We start from the raw sequence: 15,757 nt of genomic DNA on the forward strand, positions 1-15,757 counted from the left end.
ATCGTACTCTTTTCCTTCTTTGCTTCTGTTTGTGTATGGATTTGAAAAACCTTAATTTCTTAAGGTTGTGGTATGATGTTAGACTAATCCTTATGGTTGATATGGAAAATAGTCGTGTGGTCTTGTGTGTTGAGCTTTGATTGCAACAGGTTGAGTAGATTGTCACATTCAGATAAAAAGGGGGAGAATGTAAGCTCAAGAATTATGAGCTTGTTTGGTTTGTGCCTAGACTGTGTTACACTTGGTGATGAGTGTGTAACATAGTGCGGTATGTTTGTTACGACGTGATGACGTGTCACAAACTGATGGAAGTAGAAGATATTGCTTTGGCGCGAAGCAAGGAAGATCTTCTGTTGGCGATATTTTAGGAAGTAGAATATTGCCTTTTCACGTGTATTTAACAAGTTACCTAGAAGTGTTTTAGGTTACGCGTTAAGATAGAAAAAAGCTAGAACAAGAGGTGTGTTCTTGTCAGCTTCGGAAATCGAGTGAAGGGTGTTCAGCTCGAGTTTCTGTGATTTAGAGATTAGAAATTGGTCCGTCGCTAGTCGTGTGTGACTGAGCATAAACCGGATTAAACAGATCTAGGAGGATTGTTTAAAAGATTTCTAATATACAAGAAAGTGTTCTTGAGAGATTTGTGTACAGTTCTAATTGTAGTGTCTCTGAACTTTCAACATTTTTGTTCATGTAAATAACAGTACCGGATATTTAATTAACTACGGTTTCCTATTTAGAGAGAGAAGTTTGCTCAAGCCAGTTCAATACATATATGTTGTTACGTTAATGACATTCAGCATTGGCCATTTCTTTGTAGGCACATGCGAAGCTTGTTAGCATTTCTTACGGTAATGGTGGTGGTTGCAGTTTTGGTCCTCATAGCCATTGTGGTATACCCAAGACAGAACATGGAAGATGGTCACCAGTCACTTTTTTTTTTGGTAAGAAGATGGTCACCAGTCACTTGGCATTGAAAAGTAAAACTTATATGTCGAATAGACAATTTTTCGTTTAAGTGGTTTGTTTATATATATTTGTATACACTAATAAGAATCAATATAAAAGAATATATTCTTGTCCTCCTTCCTCTACATGATATTTTATGCAACGGTTACGTGTAATAAGTTTTTATTTAACGTTACACTGTCCTTTTACAAATATAGAAATGGTCTCCTCCTCACCATTAAGACACCTCTTATCTTATCTCTCTCTCTGTAGATCAGGTCAAATGTCACGTGACCCTTCTCTTACCCTTTGTCTTCTTACCACATCTTTAAAATAGGATACAAGACCCAATCAAATATCGAAAGAAAGATCCCATAAATGTATTTGACTACTTTCCTCTTTTGGCAAAACACATATACTCCCGTTATAGAAACCTCATTCACTCACCATCAAAAGAAGAAAAATAAGATCAAGATCCGGTTATTCTGAATCGTTATTTCTTGAATGTTTTCGTTTAGATCGTTCTCAGAGAAATGCGACGACGGAAGAAGACGCTTGTAGTGGTGGTGATACGCAGACTATTAACATGTGCCATATGTATAATAGCATTACTTGGCTTTCTCACCGTACACATCTACGTAGCTCCTCTCAACAGACTCCCTAGGCTACATCTTAGCAAATACACCACTCGTGTCCGTAACATATCTATACTCTCTCACGATTTTCTTATAAAGAAAAAAAGATTGATCGGTTTTGTTTCGAGGCAAGAATAGTGTTCAATCTTAACTTGTTTTCCGGATTTGATTCTTTGTTCAGCAGCGAGGACACATCAGTTACGAAAACTCCATTACAGAACCGAGCTCGACTAGGAACCTATCTCGTCGGGAAACGATTGAAGTAAAGCTTTGAATCAATGTGGTTTCGTTTAAATGTGTGGCTGACTCTTGTCGAATTTCAGGAGAATGAGATTCAGAATCAGAGATTAACATCTGAACACATCAACAATACACATGAGCTATCTCAACCTCATTTCTTGACAAGCCCTTCCTTCGCCAAGGTACAACTTATGTGCGGCCTAATTTATTAGTCGCTTATAAGTAAATATATTGTAACTGTGAAAATTAAACATGATATCTTTATGATTTGTTTTTATGTTTGTTTGAAACTAGAAGTCTATGTCAATAAATAGACACTAGTCTGCTATGCTTAAGAGCGTGTTTTAAAAGTGCATATTAATTAATTTAGAACACTAGATCATGTACTCTTTCGTGTTTCTGACTCTTTTAGATTTGACAGTTGAACACTACAAGCGGGACACAAGATTATGACAAGCTTTGGAAACATCCACCTAACCGCAACTTCGTCCCTTGTGTGAATCCCAATCCTAATTACATATGTGAGAAACACATATCATATGGTTTGGTTTCTTATTTAACCAAAACTGACTCATATATAAAATAAAAAAAAGTTTACGTACTCTCTGGTTATATGTTTCCTCAGCTCCACTGGAGTCTAGAGGTTATCTTCTTGTTCACACGAATGGCGGTCTTAACCAGATGCGTGCTGGGGTAAGTGTGTAATAGTATTACTTTTTGTGTTACGATCTGAACTCGCAACTATTAAAATACTTATGGCTATGTGACAAACTTTACAGATATGTGACATGGTAGCTATAGCTCGTATTATAAATGCCACACTTGTAGTCCCGGAGCTCGATAAACGATCTTTCTGGCAGGATACTAGGTTAACCCCATGTTAACATTTTTTCTTTCTTTTCTTAACATCTCTTGAACTTGTTTAACATGTTTTTTTTTTTATGTTTCTCATTTTGTATTGATCCAGTAAATTCTCGGATGTATTTGATGAAGACCATTTCATTAATGCTTTATCTAAAGATATAAGAGTCATCAAGAAGCTACCAAAAGGTATTGATGGACTTACAAAAGTGGTTAAGCATTTCAAAAGCTACTCAGGATTGAGATATTACCAAAATGAGATAGCTACCATGTGGGATGAATACAAGGTGATCATCATATTCTTGAACTACTTATTTTTATGTACACTAAGAACGTGTTATGCATTATAATGTTTTCTTCCTTTACTCAGGTGATCAGAGCTGCCAAATCCGATTCTCGTCTAGTAAACAACGGCCTACCTCCAGATATTCAAAAGCTACGTTGCCGTGCTTGTTATGAGGCTCTACGCTTCTCTACTAAAATCAGATCAATGGGACAAGTAAAACTATTGATTCCCTACTATAACCATCTCATGTAATATATATCTTCTTCTCTCTAGCAGTTAAGTTATGTTGCAGATTTTAGTCGATAGGATGAGATCTTATGGTCTATACATAGCCTTACATTTGAGATACGAGAAAGACATGCTGGCTTTTAGCGGCTGCAACCACGGTTTATCTGCTTCTGAAGCTGCTGAGCTAAGGAAGATAAGGTAACCAAAACAAAACAAGAAAACATTACTTGTTTGTGTAATTTTTTCAAATAAGAAGATTGAGTGCTTAGGAAGAACACAGCGTATTGGAAAGTTAAAGACATTGATGGAAAAGTACAAAGACTCAAAGGGAATTGCCCATTGATAAGAACAAAGAAGAAAGACTTAAACTTTACTTAAAATATATTTCAAAAGCTCAAAACGTTTACAACCTCCTATACTTCTTTATATAGTTGGAGACACTCTCTCAACCCTAATTGATCTCTCAGGATCTGTTTACATCTGTCACACATCTAGCCACTTGCTACTGATAACAAGGTATCAAACTGGTTACATAGTACGAGAGCTCTCTGCTCCTTAGCACAGTCTGTCCCCTTCTTCTCACTCTTCTGTCTTATTGTCGTCTTCTGATCCTGGTTGAGAGAGCCGTTGACTCCTTTGATAACTTGGGCCAACTCCTGTTGGGCTTGAGTGATGTCTTGGGCCTTTACACTTTCATTCCCCCGTAAACTGAATGTGGGAGGAACGCGAACATTCAGTTTATGTCGCAGTTGCTGAAATGATTGTCGCGGTAGGGACTTAGTAAAAATATCAGCCAGTTGAAGATGAGAGGGAACATGCTGAACCTCAAGCACACCAAGGGCAACTCTCTCACGAACATAATGGTAGTCAGTGTCAAAATGTTTAGACCTGTTGTGAAAGACCGGATTGGCCGAGAGCTGAACAGCGGAAAGGTTATCACAGCGAAGGACAGCAGGTCGCGTCTGAGGAACCAAGAGATCACGAAGAACGGAAGAGACCCATGTTAATTCTGACGCTGTGGTTGCTAGAGCTCGGTATTCGGCTTCAGTAGAAGATCGAGACACTGTAGGTTGTCGTTTTGCCGACCACGAGATAACGTTAGAGCCAAGTAACACACTGAAACCGGTAGTGGATCGTCTGGTATCTCGACATCCTGCCCAGTCACTGTCGCTATAAGACACCACATCCAGGCTACTGTGTTTAGATAAGTATAAACCCATTGTCGAAGTGCCACGAAGATACCGTAAGATCCTCTTCAAGAGACCAAAGTCTGCCTCAGTGGGTGAATGCATTCTTTGACACACAAAGTTCACAGCATATTGTATATCCGGACGTGTGATTGTCAGATACTGGAGCTTCCCGGCAAGACTTCGAAAGTAGAAGGGTTGAGCAAATGGCGTTGTATCTTGGAACACATGATCAAGACGTAGAGGAAGTGGAGTGTTGATCGGGTTGCAGGTTGACATACCAGCACTATGAAGTATCTCCTCTGTATATTTGGCCTGATGAATAAAAAGTCCATCAGAGTGATGTTGAGCTTGTACTCCCAAGAAGTAATGGAAAGTTCCCAGATCCTTCATCGCAAACCGAGCACTCAGCTCATTAATGAGAGACTTGAACAACGCCGGGTTAGATCCTGTTAATAAGATGTCATCAACATAGAGTAACAGCACAAGAGTATCTCCATTGTGACGATAGACAAATAGAGAAGGATCTGCCTTGCTACAGACGAAGCCATACTCAATCAGAAAATTACTAAACTTGTCAAACCAGGCTCTTGGGGCTTGTTTAAGACCATAGAGAGCTTTATGCAAAGAGCAAACATGAGTAGGATGAGCGTGATCTTCGAAACCAGGAGGCTGCACCATATACACTTGCTCTTGTAAATCACCATGTAAGAAGGCATTCTTAACATCAAGCTGAGTTATATTCCATTGCTTCGCAGTGGCCACGGTAAGCACAATGCGAATGGTAGAAGTCCTGACCACAGGGCTATATGTTTCATTGAAGTCAATGCCTTCTTCTTGATTGAATCCCTTAGCAACAAGGCGTGCTTTTAGCTTCTGTAGAGTACCATCAGCGTTGAGTTTAACAGTAAACACCCATCGACAGCCCAATACATTCATGCTAGCTTCAGGAGGAACCAAGGACCACGTGTGATTCTGAAAAATAGACTGCAACTCTTCTAGCATAGCTTGTCGCCAACCCGGATGAGCTAAAGCTTCAGCCACCGTCTTAGGTAGAGAAGGGATTGTAGTACTCGCAAGTAATGCATACCGAGGGTTCGGTTTGCGAATTCCAGACTGTAATCTTGTCCTCATGGGGTGACGTTGTTCCTCAGTGACGGGCTCTACTGCTTGCTGAGTGTTGGTCTCGGGACTAGGCCTTAGTACCATCTCTTCACGATCTGGTGTTTGAAGACCGATGTTCGCTGGAGACGTCTCAGTAGTATTATCTTCCAGTGGATATTCCACAACATTTTCATGTGAGGCATGAGTCGGAGATAACACCTGAGAACGTAAGGAAGATAGAGTTGGCAAGACTTGTCGTTGAGGCGGATCTGCAGCTTGCCATGCTCCCATGATACCTGTGGTCTGTTGAGAGACTAGATGCTTATACTTATCCATGAATGGAAAGCAAGTCTCATCAAATATAACATGGCGGTTAATGTAGACACGACCAGTAGGAGGATAGAGACAACGGTATCCCTTATATTGAGGATGATATCCTAAGAAGACACATTGAAGAGACCGTGGCTCGAACTTATGTTGAGTGAAAGGGCGTAAGCAAGGATAACAGGCTGACCCAAAAACTCGAAGAAAACTGTAGTCAGGAACCTTTTTCAGTATAAGCTCAGAGGGACTCTTGTTCTTCAGAGATGGAGAAGGAAGCATGTTGGTGATAAAGTTGGCAGAGTAGAAAGCCTCAACCCAGAAACGTAAAGGGACTTTACTTTGAAACATCATAGACAGGCCCAATTCTGTTAAGTGCCGGTGTTTACGTTCCGATATGCCATTTTGTTGAGGCGTTGACGGACAGGAGATGAGATGCTGGATGCCATGATTCTGTAAGTGTGCTCTAAACCTCGTACTCATAAATTCACCCCCACCATCACTCTGAAACACCTTGATCTTCTTGCTTAACTGATTCTCGATTTGTTTTTGAAATCCAATAAAGATATCACAAAAATCAGATTTCATTTTTAGAGGAAAGATCCATGAATAACGAGAATAGTTGTCTACAAAGACTGCATAATATTTGAACCCCTGAACAGATACAACTGGAGAAGGACCCCATAGATCACAGTGTATTCGATCAAGTGGTTCCATTACACTAGAGACAGAATCAAAAAAAGGAAGTTGAGAACTCTTTCCCATCTGGCAAGGTTCACAGACGGAAGTGGTGCTGCTCTTATTAACTGAAATTGCCTTGCTGGTTTTGAGGAGTTGGAGAACCTGAGGATTTGCATGACCAAGACGCTGATGCCACACTAGATCACCTGCAACAGTCTGTCGATTTGAATAGAAAGCTACAAAGTCAGGTTGCTCCAACACATAAAGTTTCTCACGACGTTGTCCTCTGGTCACTACCTTCTGAGTGTTCAAATCAATCACAGAGACAGCATTAGCATCAAAATAGACCCCACAAGGGAAGTCATCACACAGTTTCGAGACCGACAAAAGAGATTTTTGCATTGATGGACACACAAGTATATCACAAAGAGGGAGACTACCTGTCGTGGTATTCAAGGTAGTGGATCCAACATGAGTGATAGGGAGATATGTTCCATCTGCAACCATAACTGTCTCTTGACCGTTATATGGAACTGAGTTCTGAAGGTTGGTGGCTGAAGGCGTCATATGAGCTGTAGCACCCGAGTCAGCAAGCCATTCGCGACCACTGGAATCTGAAACTTGAAGAGCAGCTAGGGCGTGAGGAGTGTCATTACTCTGGTAGGCATTATCAAATCTGTTCCAACACTTCAAAGCCACATGACCAACACGTCCACAAATTTGACATACTGGACGAGTATTCCCTGATTGAGAACCCTGAGACTGAGATCCAGGAGGTTGGTTCCAACCAGAGGTATTAACCTGTTGTGTGAAACCTCTGCCTCGTGTTGAATATCCACCACGTCCTCGATAGTTGCCAGAACGACCAAAAGAACCGCCACGTCCTCTGTTTCCACCATAGTTTGAGTTTCCAAAACGTTGAGTCTGGAAGGCAAGATGAGGAGAGACCTCTGGAGTAGCTTCATACGACTGTAGTTTTGCATCAAAAGCAGAGATCTCAAGGACCACATCATTGAACGTCTGAGGAGGGAGTCGAGACAGAGAGCTCTGAATCACTGTTGTAATAGGATCATATTCGCGACCCAGACCATTCAGAAAGGTGAAAATCTTCATGTTTTCATCCACCGGCTTACCAATAGCACTAAGATTGTCACAGAGAATCCTAAACTCTCGACAATAAACCAAAAAGGTTTTACCTTTCACAGAAAGGAGTTGAAGACGACGTCGGAGTTCAAACTCTCGAGCAAGAGAACTCTTGTTGTAGTGAGAGGCAAGGGCAAGCCACACATCTTGGGATGTAGCAAGGGCATGAACAAGACCCAGAACCTCTTCTGTAAGAGTTCCAAAGATCCATGACTTAACAAGCTCGTCCGTACACGTCCAGGCTTCATGAGCTGGATTAGGAGCTTCGACAGGAGCATCGTTGACGATGTTGACGACAGTAGCAGCAGGAGCTGGCGTAAGACCAGTGGGGAAACCAAGGAGCTTTTGAGAACGGAGAAGAGCCTCAATCTGTGTCTTCCAAAGGAGGTAGTTTGTGTCGCTAAGCTTAAGAGTGACAGAGCTAGTGACATGGATGTCTGAAGGAAAAGGATATGGATCGTTTCTTTCTGCCATTACAGCAACCTGTTAAGGATTTAAGAAAGCTCTGATACCATAAGAACAAAGAAGAAAGACTTAAACTTTACTTAAAATATATTTCAAAAGCTCAAAACGTTTACAACCTCCTATACTTCTTTATATAGTTGGAGACACTCTCTCAACCCTAATTGATCTCTCAGGATCTGTTTACATCTGTCACACATCTAGCCACTTGCTACTGATAACAAGGTATCAAACTGGTTACATAGTACGAGAGCTCTCTGCTCCTTAGCACAGTCTGTCCCCTTCTTCTCACTCTTCTGTCTTATTGTCGTCTTCTGATCCTGGTTGAGAGAGCCGTTGACTCCTTTGATAACTTGGGCCAACTCCTGTTGGGCTTGAGTGATGTCTTGGGCCTTTACACTTTCAATTGACTCCAAAAGAAGTTGGAGTTTTACTAAAAGCTTTAGGATATGCACCAAACACTCCTATATATATAGCTGCTGGTGAGATTTACGGTGGTGAGTCTCGGTTAGCCAGTCTTGGCTCTCGTTTCTCCATGTTAATGAGTAAGGTACTACTACATAGTTTCAAGATGTTAACTTATTATTACTAATGAGACTGAATATAGACTGACCATTTTTGTGATAATAATGAAGGAAAAGTTGGCAACAAAAGAAGAGCTTAAGCCTTTTATGAACCACTCAACTCAAATGGCTGCACTTGACTACATTGTTTCCGTCGAAAGCGATGTTTTTATTCCATCCTATAGTGGAAACATGGCGAGAGCTGTTGAAGGGCATCGCCGGTATCTTGGTCACCGGAAAACAATAACTCCGGACAGGTGACAGATGTGTGTGTTTTTTTTTTTGTTAAGTCATGGAATCTTTAGTTACTTACATTTTGTTTGTATTTGTGATTCAGGAAAGCCATTGTGAGGTTGATAGACAGAATTGGTAGAGGAGCTGAGAACGATAACAGGAAAGTCTATGAAAGAATCATAGATATCCACAAAACTCGGTAAGGAACACACCAACAGTTTCTATACAATACTAATCTCCATATTGTAGTGACTCTTTAGGAGCTGTGGTTATAATACAGACAAGGATCACCGAGGAGGAGGAAAGGACCTGCTTCAGGAACAAAGGGTTTGGAGAGACATCGTTCTGAGGAGTCTTTCTACGAAAATCCATTACCGGACTGTCTCTGTCAGAGAGACCCAAGTAGAGGGAGATGATGGTTACATGAGATATGGATTTAACAGAGGCTTGTTGGATCTGCTACTGCTTCTTGGCATTCACACGACAAAGTTAATTATAGTTATAAACGTACAGCATTTTATAGTGAAAACCACCACTTCTGATGGATGAATCAAATGAAATCACACAGTTGTGGTGAACGAATGATATACCATTTTCTTATATTTTGAACTATCATTCACCATCCATAAAATGTCTATAGTTTATCCATGGAAAATAACATTATCTTCAAACCATGAATTGAACAATAAGATGTAAATAAATTTTTTAGATTTTAAGTGTTAGATTCTCACATTTTATGTTGAGGAACCTGATAGGTTCCACTTCGTAGGAAGAACAGAGCAATGAGGAGGATAGAAGCTTGAGGGAGAAGAAACATATGAGTCAAGGATGGTCAACGTGGATAGCAAAGACTCTGAGTGGAATAGAGTCTTTGCTCAAGACTTCTTCATGTCATATAAATAACGTGGCTTCTTCGTGCTAGTTTCTTATGCTGTATATTGTAGAGAGTGTAGACGCCATGAGTCTCCTTTCATCACGATCGCCATGAGATCGTGATTGAATCATCAGGCACGGATCGCCATGAGATCATGACCTGAGATTCACTTTATCAGCTTATCCTTTTATCCTTTTCGTTTGTAAACGTTGGTTTGGGTTTCAATAAGATCGAGAGTTTCTTTACTTATTCGAGATTGATTGTGTGATACGAGAGTTCCGAGTTACAAACTTATCAAATTGGTGCGTTCGTGAGCTAGATCGAATCAAACGCCATGAGTTTCGTGGAGATTCCTATTTTCGAAGGTTTCGCGTTACGTCAATGGATCGATTGGATGGAAAAGAGGTTTGCACAGGTGAGGCTATCAGAATCGCAGAAGGTGAGTTTGGGGAAGACCTTAATCTCCGGAGATGCGAAAACGTATATCCAGCACTGGCGATTGCCTTTCCACAGCTGGTACTCGTTGAAGGTTGCCTTGTTGTTCAAGTTTGGGGATGATGACGATCCAGAGAAGCTTCGATTGATAGAGGATAATACACGATTCGTAGAGCGTTGTTGTAAGATCAGAGCACAACAAGATGTTGCAGAAGAGTTTTTGAAGACGAAGCTTTCTCATGTAGCGGATCATCATTTATCATCAATTGGGAAGTGTCTGGGTACTTATGAGACCAGATTCGATTCAGTGGATCAGCGTTTTGATCAGCTTACCCAGATCGCCACGACGGGAACAACAATTGCTACGACTTCCATTGATCCGATTCAGGTATCTCATCCTTCTATGGAATCTGATCTTCCTCACTATGAACGTAGCAATAGTTTCGTCACGAAGATTGCTATGCCGCGCTTCAATGGATCTAGTCCATTTGGCTGGCTCTTGAGACTAGAGAAATATTTTCAGAGTTGTCACGTTGTCGAGGATGAGAGATTAGGAAGGTTGTCTGAGTGCCTTGAAGGAGAAGCATTCTTTTGGTACAAGAAGGAACTTTACTTTGGTGGATTCAGAACCTGGTGTGAGTTTAAGCGCAGGCTGGTGGCTCGTTTTTCTCCGGTAAAAAGATGTTCTCGACAAGCAGCAACACGGACGACGGAAGTGATTTCGCAGACTGTAGTTGAACCAAATAAATCATTGGAGACAGTGAGAACTCCAGAGGTTCTTGAGATGCCTCTAGTGAAAACTTGTTCTTCACCAACAGTGTTTCTGAACCACATATCAACTCTAGAGACTGTTCCTACGGAAAGCTTAACTGGTGCAACAGAGTTTCTTCATGAGAGAGAGACAGTTCCAGTGATTGATCGTGCAGAAGAATTGGTGTCTCTGGTATCTACAGTGGAAGACTTGATTCAAGAAGAGGATTCACAAGAAGCACAAGATTCTGATATGAGAAATGAAGTTGTTCGTGAGGCAGAGTCTATCAATCAACCTCTGACTGACGCAGAGCTAGAATCAAGTCCTGTAAAGAAACCAGTGGAGACAAAGAAGATTCCAGCAGGAGACTCAATTCAGAATCTGGTGATTGAAGTTGACCACGAGGACATGCCAATGTTACAACCTCTGGTATCAAAATCTGTTCTCGAATCTGGCCATAGAGAAAAATTGTTGGAGTATTTGGAAACAGATACTGTGTTTGAGGTTCAGAAGCAAGACGTTAGTCCATTCATTGTTCTAATACCATCGGAAGAGGATGCGTTTTATGCGCAAACAACATGTGTGGGCTCCACTCTAAACGCCTACAATGTGTTCGCTCAAATGTTTGTTCTGAGAGATGTATTACAACAAGCCATAAACCAGCAGAAGAAATCCAAATCTTGGAAGTTCAAATTCAAACCAAAGGTGCCATTTGGTGCAGACTTTACACGGCCTGGAAGAGGGCAACCAGTAGCAGAAAAAGGACATGATACTGGAGCTCCGGTAGTCTGTAAGAATTTGGATATGGAGAGTAATGTCTACTTTCCAGTGGGTGGTGCAGGTACTTGGAGTGACGGAAAGCTCATGACTCAAATAGAGAAGAACAGTGGCACTACTTTCAAGATCAAGCTGACAATTGGGAATACGCAGAGGCTTAGGAATTCACAAAATGAGAATGTGCTTCATGACAACCCTGTTGCTTTGTTAAAGATTAAATCAGGTCTTGAGAGTGCTCCACTGGAAGCTTGGTTACGTTCTTCACCAGAAGCGCGGCTTACATATAAATCACTGCCAAAATGTCTTCAAGTTGATGAATTACGTACAAAGACGGATTTGCTGCAGACAAATGAACCAGGGATTCTGTTTCAGGCACAGTCTGGATTGGTTTTGAGTGGTTTCTACTCTGATTTTCACAGTGGTGCTCGGAGTCCTCAGATGAAATTCTTTAAATCTTGGATGTTTAAATACAACCCTGAGCAATATGAACTCACGTTCTTGTCCAGTACAAACGCGAGGGAGCTGATTGAACTAGGGAAAGAGAAGATATTGTTCAGTGTTATGGGTTCTTTTGTCTGGGATATCAATGTCGGGCCTACTGTAGTTTTCTGGTTTAGACTGATGAGGAAGAAGAATCATGCAAGTTGGTTGCATGGGAAACTTTGTTCTAACAGATTTATGGAGCTTAACCCATTCATGGAGCAGAAACATGACAAGCAATCTAAAGCTGGTTATAACTTCATGAAAATGCAGTATGTCATGGATATGATGGAGTTACTTGCTTTTGTGCGTCTTGATATGGAGGATACCAAACCTGTTCAAATTAGAGGTCACAAAATCTTTGGCATTTGGCATCGTTGGAGAAGCAGGGACTGCGTCCATGGTGTTTTTGGAATGGTTATAACATGGGAAATGTACTTAAGGAGCTTTCAAAGTGGAGAAAGGCTGCAACCATCTTTCCTGAGGATGGTGAACGTATGGGAGTATTGGAGAAGTTCAGCTGGTGGTAATGTGCTTCATTCCAAGTGCCGCCACAAACACCTTCTATGTTTTCAGCTTGAGGACAAGCTGCATCTGAAAGGGCGGGGTATTGATAGGTTCCACTTCGTAGGAAGAACAGAGCAATGAGGAGGATAGAAGCTTGAGGGAGAAGAAACATATGAGTCAAGGATGGTCAACGTGGATAGCAAAGACTCTGAGTGGAATAGAGTCTTTGCTCAAGACTTCTTCATGTCATATAAATAACGTGGCTTCTTCGTGCTAGTTTCTTATGCTGTATATTGTAGAGAGTGTAGACGCCATGAGTCTCCTTTCATCACGATCGCCATGAGATCGTGATTGAATCATCAGGCACGGATCGCCATGAGATCATGACCTGAGATTCACTTTATCAGCTTATCCTTTTATCCTTTTCGTTTGTAAACGTTGGTTTGGGTTTCAATAAGATCGAGAGTTTCTTTACTTATTCGAGATTGATTGTGTGATACGAGAGTTCCGAGTTACAAACTTATCAGAACCAGACATGCTGGTTGTTGTAAAATCTTATTAAAACTCTGCAGTGTAATTCGGGTGACATCATGAAGTGTAACAAGAGCAAAAGAGGAAGATGGGGGGATATATGATGTTTCTTAAGATGCAGGAGTAGTCTTAAAGAGGACCAGGGAAAGTTCCATTCTCTCTTTGCTCGTTCCACCTATCAACCTACAAACACACACAAGAAGATAGTTTTTGCTGTATTAGGAAACAGAGAAGCGAAAAACGTCCTGAACACACTAAAGGTCATCTTTAAGTTATCATCTACCAAAAGACTAGAAGCACTGAAGGAGTAAAGGAAGTTAAGCATATACCCATTCGCCGGGGCAAAGAGATCGATAAAACTTTGAAAATTTATCGCACTCGGGAGCATCGTCACCCTTGGCAGATACACATCTGGAGATTTGAAAACAATCAGAAGACTTAGCCATGAGGAGAGATATCAAAATTTAGGGAATAAAAAAAAAGGAAAAATAGAGAAGAACACCGATTTTTATCACCTGTGATATTCGATGTAACGTGTGAAACAATGCCTAGTTTGGTTTGTTGTCGGGAAACGGAAATCAGCAGGCGCTGTCTCAAGCTGAAAAGAAGAAAAAAACACACAACACCACATGAGCCAACTCAATTCATCAAGGGCGGAAGTTTATAGTCTACTACAGTATACCTTGATCTCATCAGGAGTCTCCTCGGCAACTTCTTCAGTAGTGTTTTCCTCATTATTTTCTTCAGCTGCAGCAGGAGCCTCTTCAGAGGGCACTTCAGGAGACTCAGACTTGTCTTCAACTGCTTCCTCAGAAGGAGAATCTTCCTTGGTTTCAACCTCTTCAGCTTGAGTAGTAGTAACTTCTGGTGCCACTTCAACAGGCTTCACTTCTTTCTCCAAATGATATTGCTGTCCATATGAATCAACGGTTTTCACCAGACAAAGATAACGAATTTGCAAGATATCGAATTCGATTTGTTACAAATTGATGAATATGACTTAACACGATCACTCCACAAATCCAGATTTCAAAGAAAAATATCAGCTGTTTTAAAAGATTGTCTCATTCTCCACCCCAAACGTAGTTCAATGTATTCCGCAAAGAATGTTTTATTTTCTTACAGAACATAAAAAAAAAAATCCAATAATTGTTCAAAATCCAATCTGTTTTTGGTCGGAAAACTAATCCAATTTATGTAATGATGAATAGATAGAAAGATATCTAATTTCCGCTTCTTCTCGAATTGAATCAGATCTACCTAAATACACGAGAATCAGCTGATTCTTCAGTAGATCGAACGAAGAAGAATTGAAAACTGAGCATCGGCAAGAGAAGAATACCTCCGAGAGCGACGGAGTTTGAGAAGAAACAGATTCCGCCATTGAAGGGTGTCTTTCAATAGAAACTCGGAGACTCTTCAGGTGGAGTTGAGCGACGACGATCGGAGAGACGGAGATGATGATAAACCAACACTCGGAGCAAATGGTTCGGGTAGGTTTAAGCTCTCTCTCTGGACCTATCTGGCTATTTTTCGAACAGCACAAAACGACTGTGTTTTGTTTCGAAACTTAAGTGGGCCTAGATTTTCTAAATCAGTTTGAGGCCCAATAGATACAATTTATTTGAGAAAACACTGAAGACCAGTTCAACACATGCATTGCGGTACCCTGCTGTCATGTCAGTCTGTCACCACTGCTTCGTGGATGGAAATTGCTGATGTATGTGTCCATTTGGTGAATGATGAACTTGAAATGAGAGGGAAAAACCAATCCCATGGTCATGAAATTTTGAACGTTATAGACGATTCAAAAAAAAATTATTCTTACAGTTTGTTAATGTAGTTTACATTCTAGAATTTTAGAAGCACTAAACCAACTTGTCTATATTCATGACCAGCTCTGGATTCACATATCTATGCAAAACGATTTTCCAGTTTTTATTATCATTATTATTTATTTTCTAATAAAATATATTTAGTGGAGTGTATGATTAAGATGTTTTAAAATGGGTTTCTAGATATTTATAAATATTTAAGATTAATCAAATGATTTAATGATTCTTTTTTTGTCAAAGTTGGAAAAAGACAAACTTGTGTACGAGCTCGTGTCATGTTTTATATAGAGGCGTTAACAAAAAAACATTTTTTCGGTAAGATTAAAATTTTCTCAAAACTGTTATAATCATATTTTACAATCATAAAAATTATATTATTAACAAAAATTCGAAATAAAGATGTAAATATATTTTAAATAAAAAATTAAAATAGTTTAGTCATCTTATTTATTAAAAAATATGTAGATGAAAATAGAGATTTGCAACTATTAAGCAAACAAACAAAAAAAATTTCAGATACTCCATCCAAATGAAGATTTAATTTTTTAAACAAACAATATTCAGATAAATCATTTGGATGGAGCATCTAACTAGAGCACTTAGATGAAGTAATGAAAAATAAAAGATGAGCAAACCGACATGGTTCTACAAGAAAGAAGCCCCCACCGCCCGCCCCC

At 40.3% G+C, this 15,757-nt stretch overlaps 3 protein-coding genes across 4 annotated transcripts; 2 read left to right on the forward strand and 1 right to left on the reverse strand.

The window, feature by feature from the left end:
- The first annotated feature begins 1,443 nt into the window (after window positions 1–1,443).
- On the forward strand, window positions 1,444–3,573 carry LOC125578397 (O-fucosyltransferase 7-like). 2 transcript variants are annotated; one of them, XM_048740985.1, is made up of 10 exons: window positions 1,444–1,637; window positions 1,762–1,842; window positions 1,904–2,002; window positions 2,242–2,341; window positions 2,446–2,513; window positions 2,600–2,688; window positions 2,788–2,968; window positions 3,052–3,180; window positions 3,260–3,393; window positions 3,465–3,573. In XM_048740985.1, exons 1-10 carry the CDS (start codon window positions 1,479–1,481, stop codon window positions 3,571–3,573), a joined length of 1,149 nt encoding a protein of 382 aa, XP_048596942.1. In that variant the 5' UTR covers window positions 1,444–1,478. The 2 variants fall into 2 exon arrangements, with proteins under 2 accessions (XP_048596942.1, XP_048596943.1); XM_048740986.1 differs by having other exon boundaries at window positions 1,765–1,842.
- A 4,930-nt stretch (window positions 3,574–8,503) lies between these two features.
- LOC125578396 lies at window positions 8,504–13,192 on the forward strand. Its single transcript, XM_048740983.1, has 4 exons — window positions 8,504–8,643; window positions 8,729–8,913; window positions 8,994–9,089; window positions 9,171–13,192. Exon 4 carries the CDS (start codon window positions 10,099–10,101, stop codon window positions 12,853–12,855), a length of 2,757 nt encoding a protein of 918 aa, XP_048596940.1. The 5' UTR covers window positions 8,504–8,643; window positions 8,729–8,913; window positions 8,994–9,089; window positions 9,171–10,098; the 3' UTR covers window positions 12,856–13,192.
- LOC106451245 (cytochrome c oxidase subunit 6b-1) lies at window positions 13,157–14,787 on the reverse strand. Its single transcript, XM_013893141.3, has 5 exons — window positions 14,588–14,787; window positions 13,928–14,155; window positions 13,761–13,843; window positions 13,575–13,656; window positions 13,157–13,428 (listed from the first exon to the last, which is right to left on the reverse strand). The coding sequence occupies exons 1-5, from the start codon at window positions 14,627–14,629 to the stop codon at window positions 13,375–13,377; spliced, it is 489 nt and encodes a 162-aa protein (XP_013748595.1). The 5' UTR covers window positions 14,630–14,787; the 3' UTR covers window positions 13,157–13,374.
- Window positions 14,788–15,757: the final 970 nt, after the last annotated feature.

This window comes from Brassica napus, chromosome A9 (genome assembly GCF_020379485.1).
Source record: "Brassica napus cultivar Da-Ae chromosome A9, Da-Ae, whole genome shotgun sequence".
In the NCBI taxonomy this organism is placed as follows: domain Eukaryota; kingdom Viridiplantae; phylum Streptophyta; class Magnoliopsida; order Brassicales; family Brassicaceae; genus Brassica; species Brassica napus.

What these genes read in the sequence shown, in the direction of transcription:
- LOC125578397 (XM_048740985.1), top strand. Translation starts at nt 1,479, where the DNA reads ATGCGACGACGGAAGAAGACGCTTGTAGTGGTGGTGATACGCAGACTA. An exon ending in CTCGTCGGGAAACGATTGAA is followed by an intron (nt 1,843 to 1,903) that starts GTAAAGCTTTGA and finishes GTCGAATTTCAG; the next exon opens with GAGAATGAGATTCAGAATCA. An exon ending in TCTTTCTGGCAGGATACTAG is followed by an intron (nt 2,689 to 2,787) that starts GTTAACCCCATG and finishes GTATTGATCCAG; the next exon opens with TAAATTCTCGGATGTATTTG.
- LOC106451245 (XM_013893141.3), bottom strand. Translation starts at nt 14,629, where the DNA reads ATGGCGGAATCTGTTTCTTCTCAAACTCCGTCGCTCTCGGAG. An exon ending in AAACTCCGTCGCTCTCGGAG is followed by an intron (nt 14,156 to 14,587) that starts GTATTCTTCTCT and finishes TCATATGGACAG; the next exon opens with CAATATCATTTGGAGAAAGA. An exon ending in CGTTACATCGAATATCACAG is followed by an intron (nt 13,657 to 13,760) that starts GTGATAAAAATC and finishes TCAAATCTCCAG; the next exon opens with ATGTGTATCTGCCAAGGGTG.
- LOC125578396 (XM_048740983.1), top strand. Translation starts at nt 10,099, where the DNA reads ATGAGTTTCGTGGAGATTCCTATTTTCGAAGGTTTCGCGTTACGTCAA.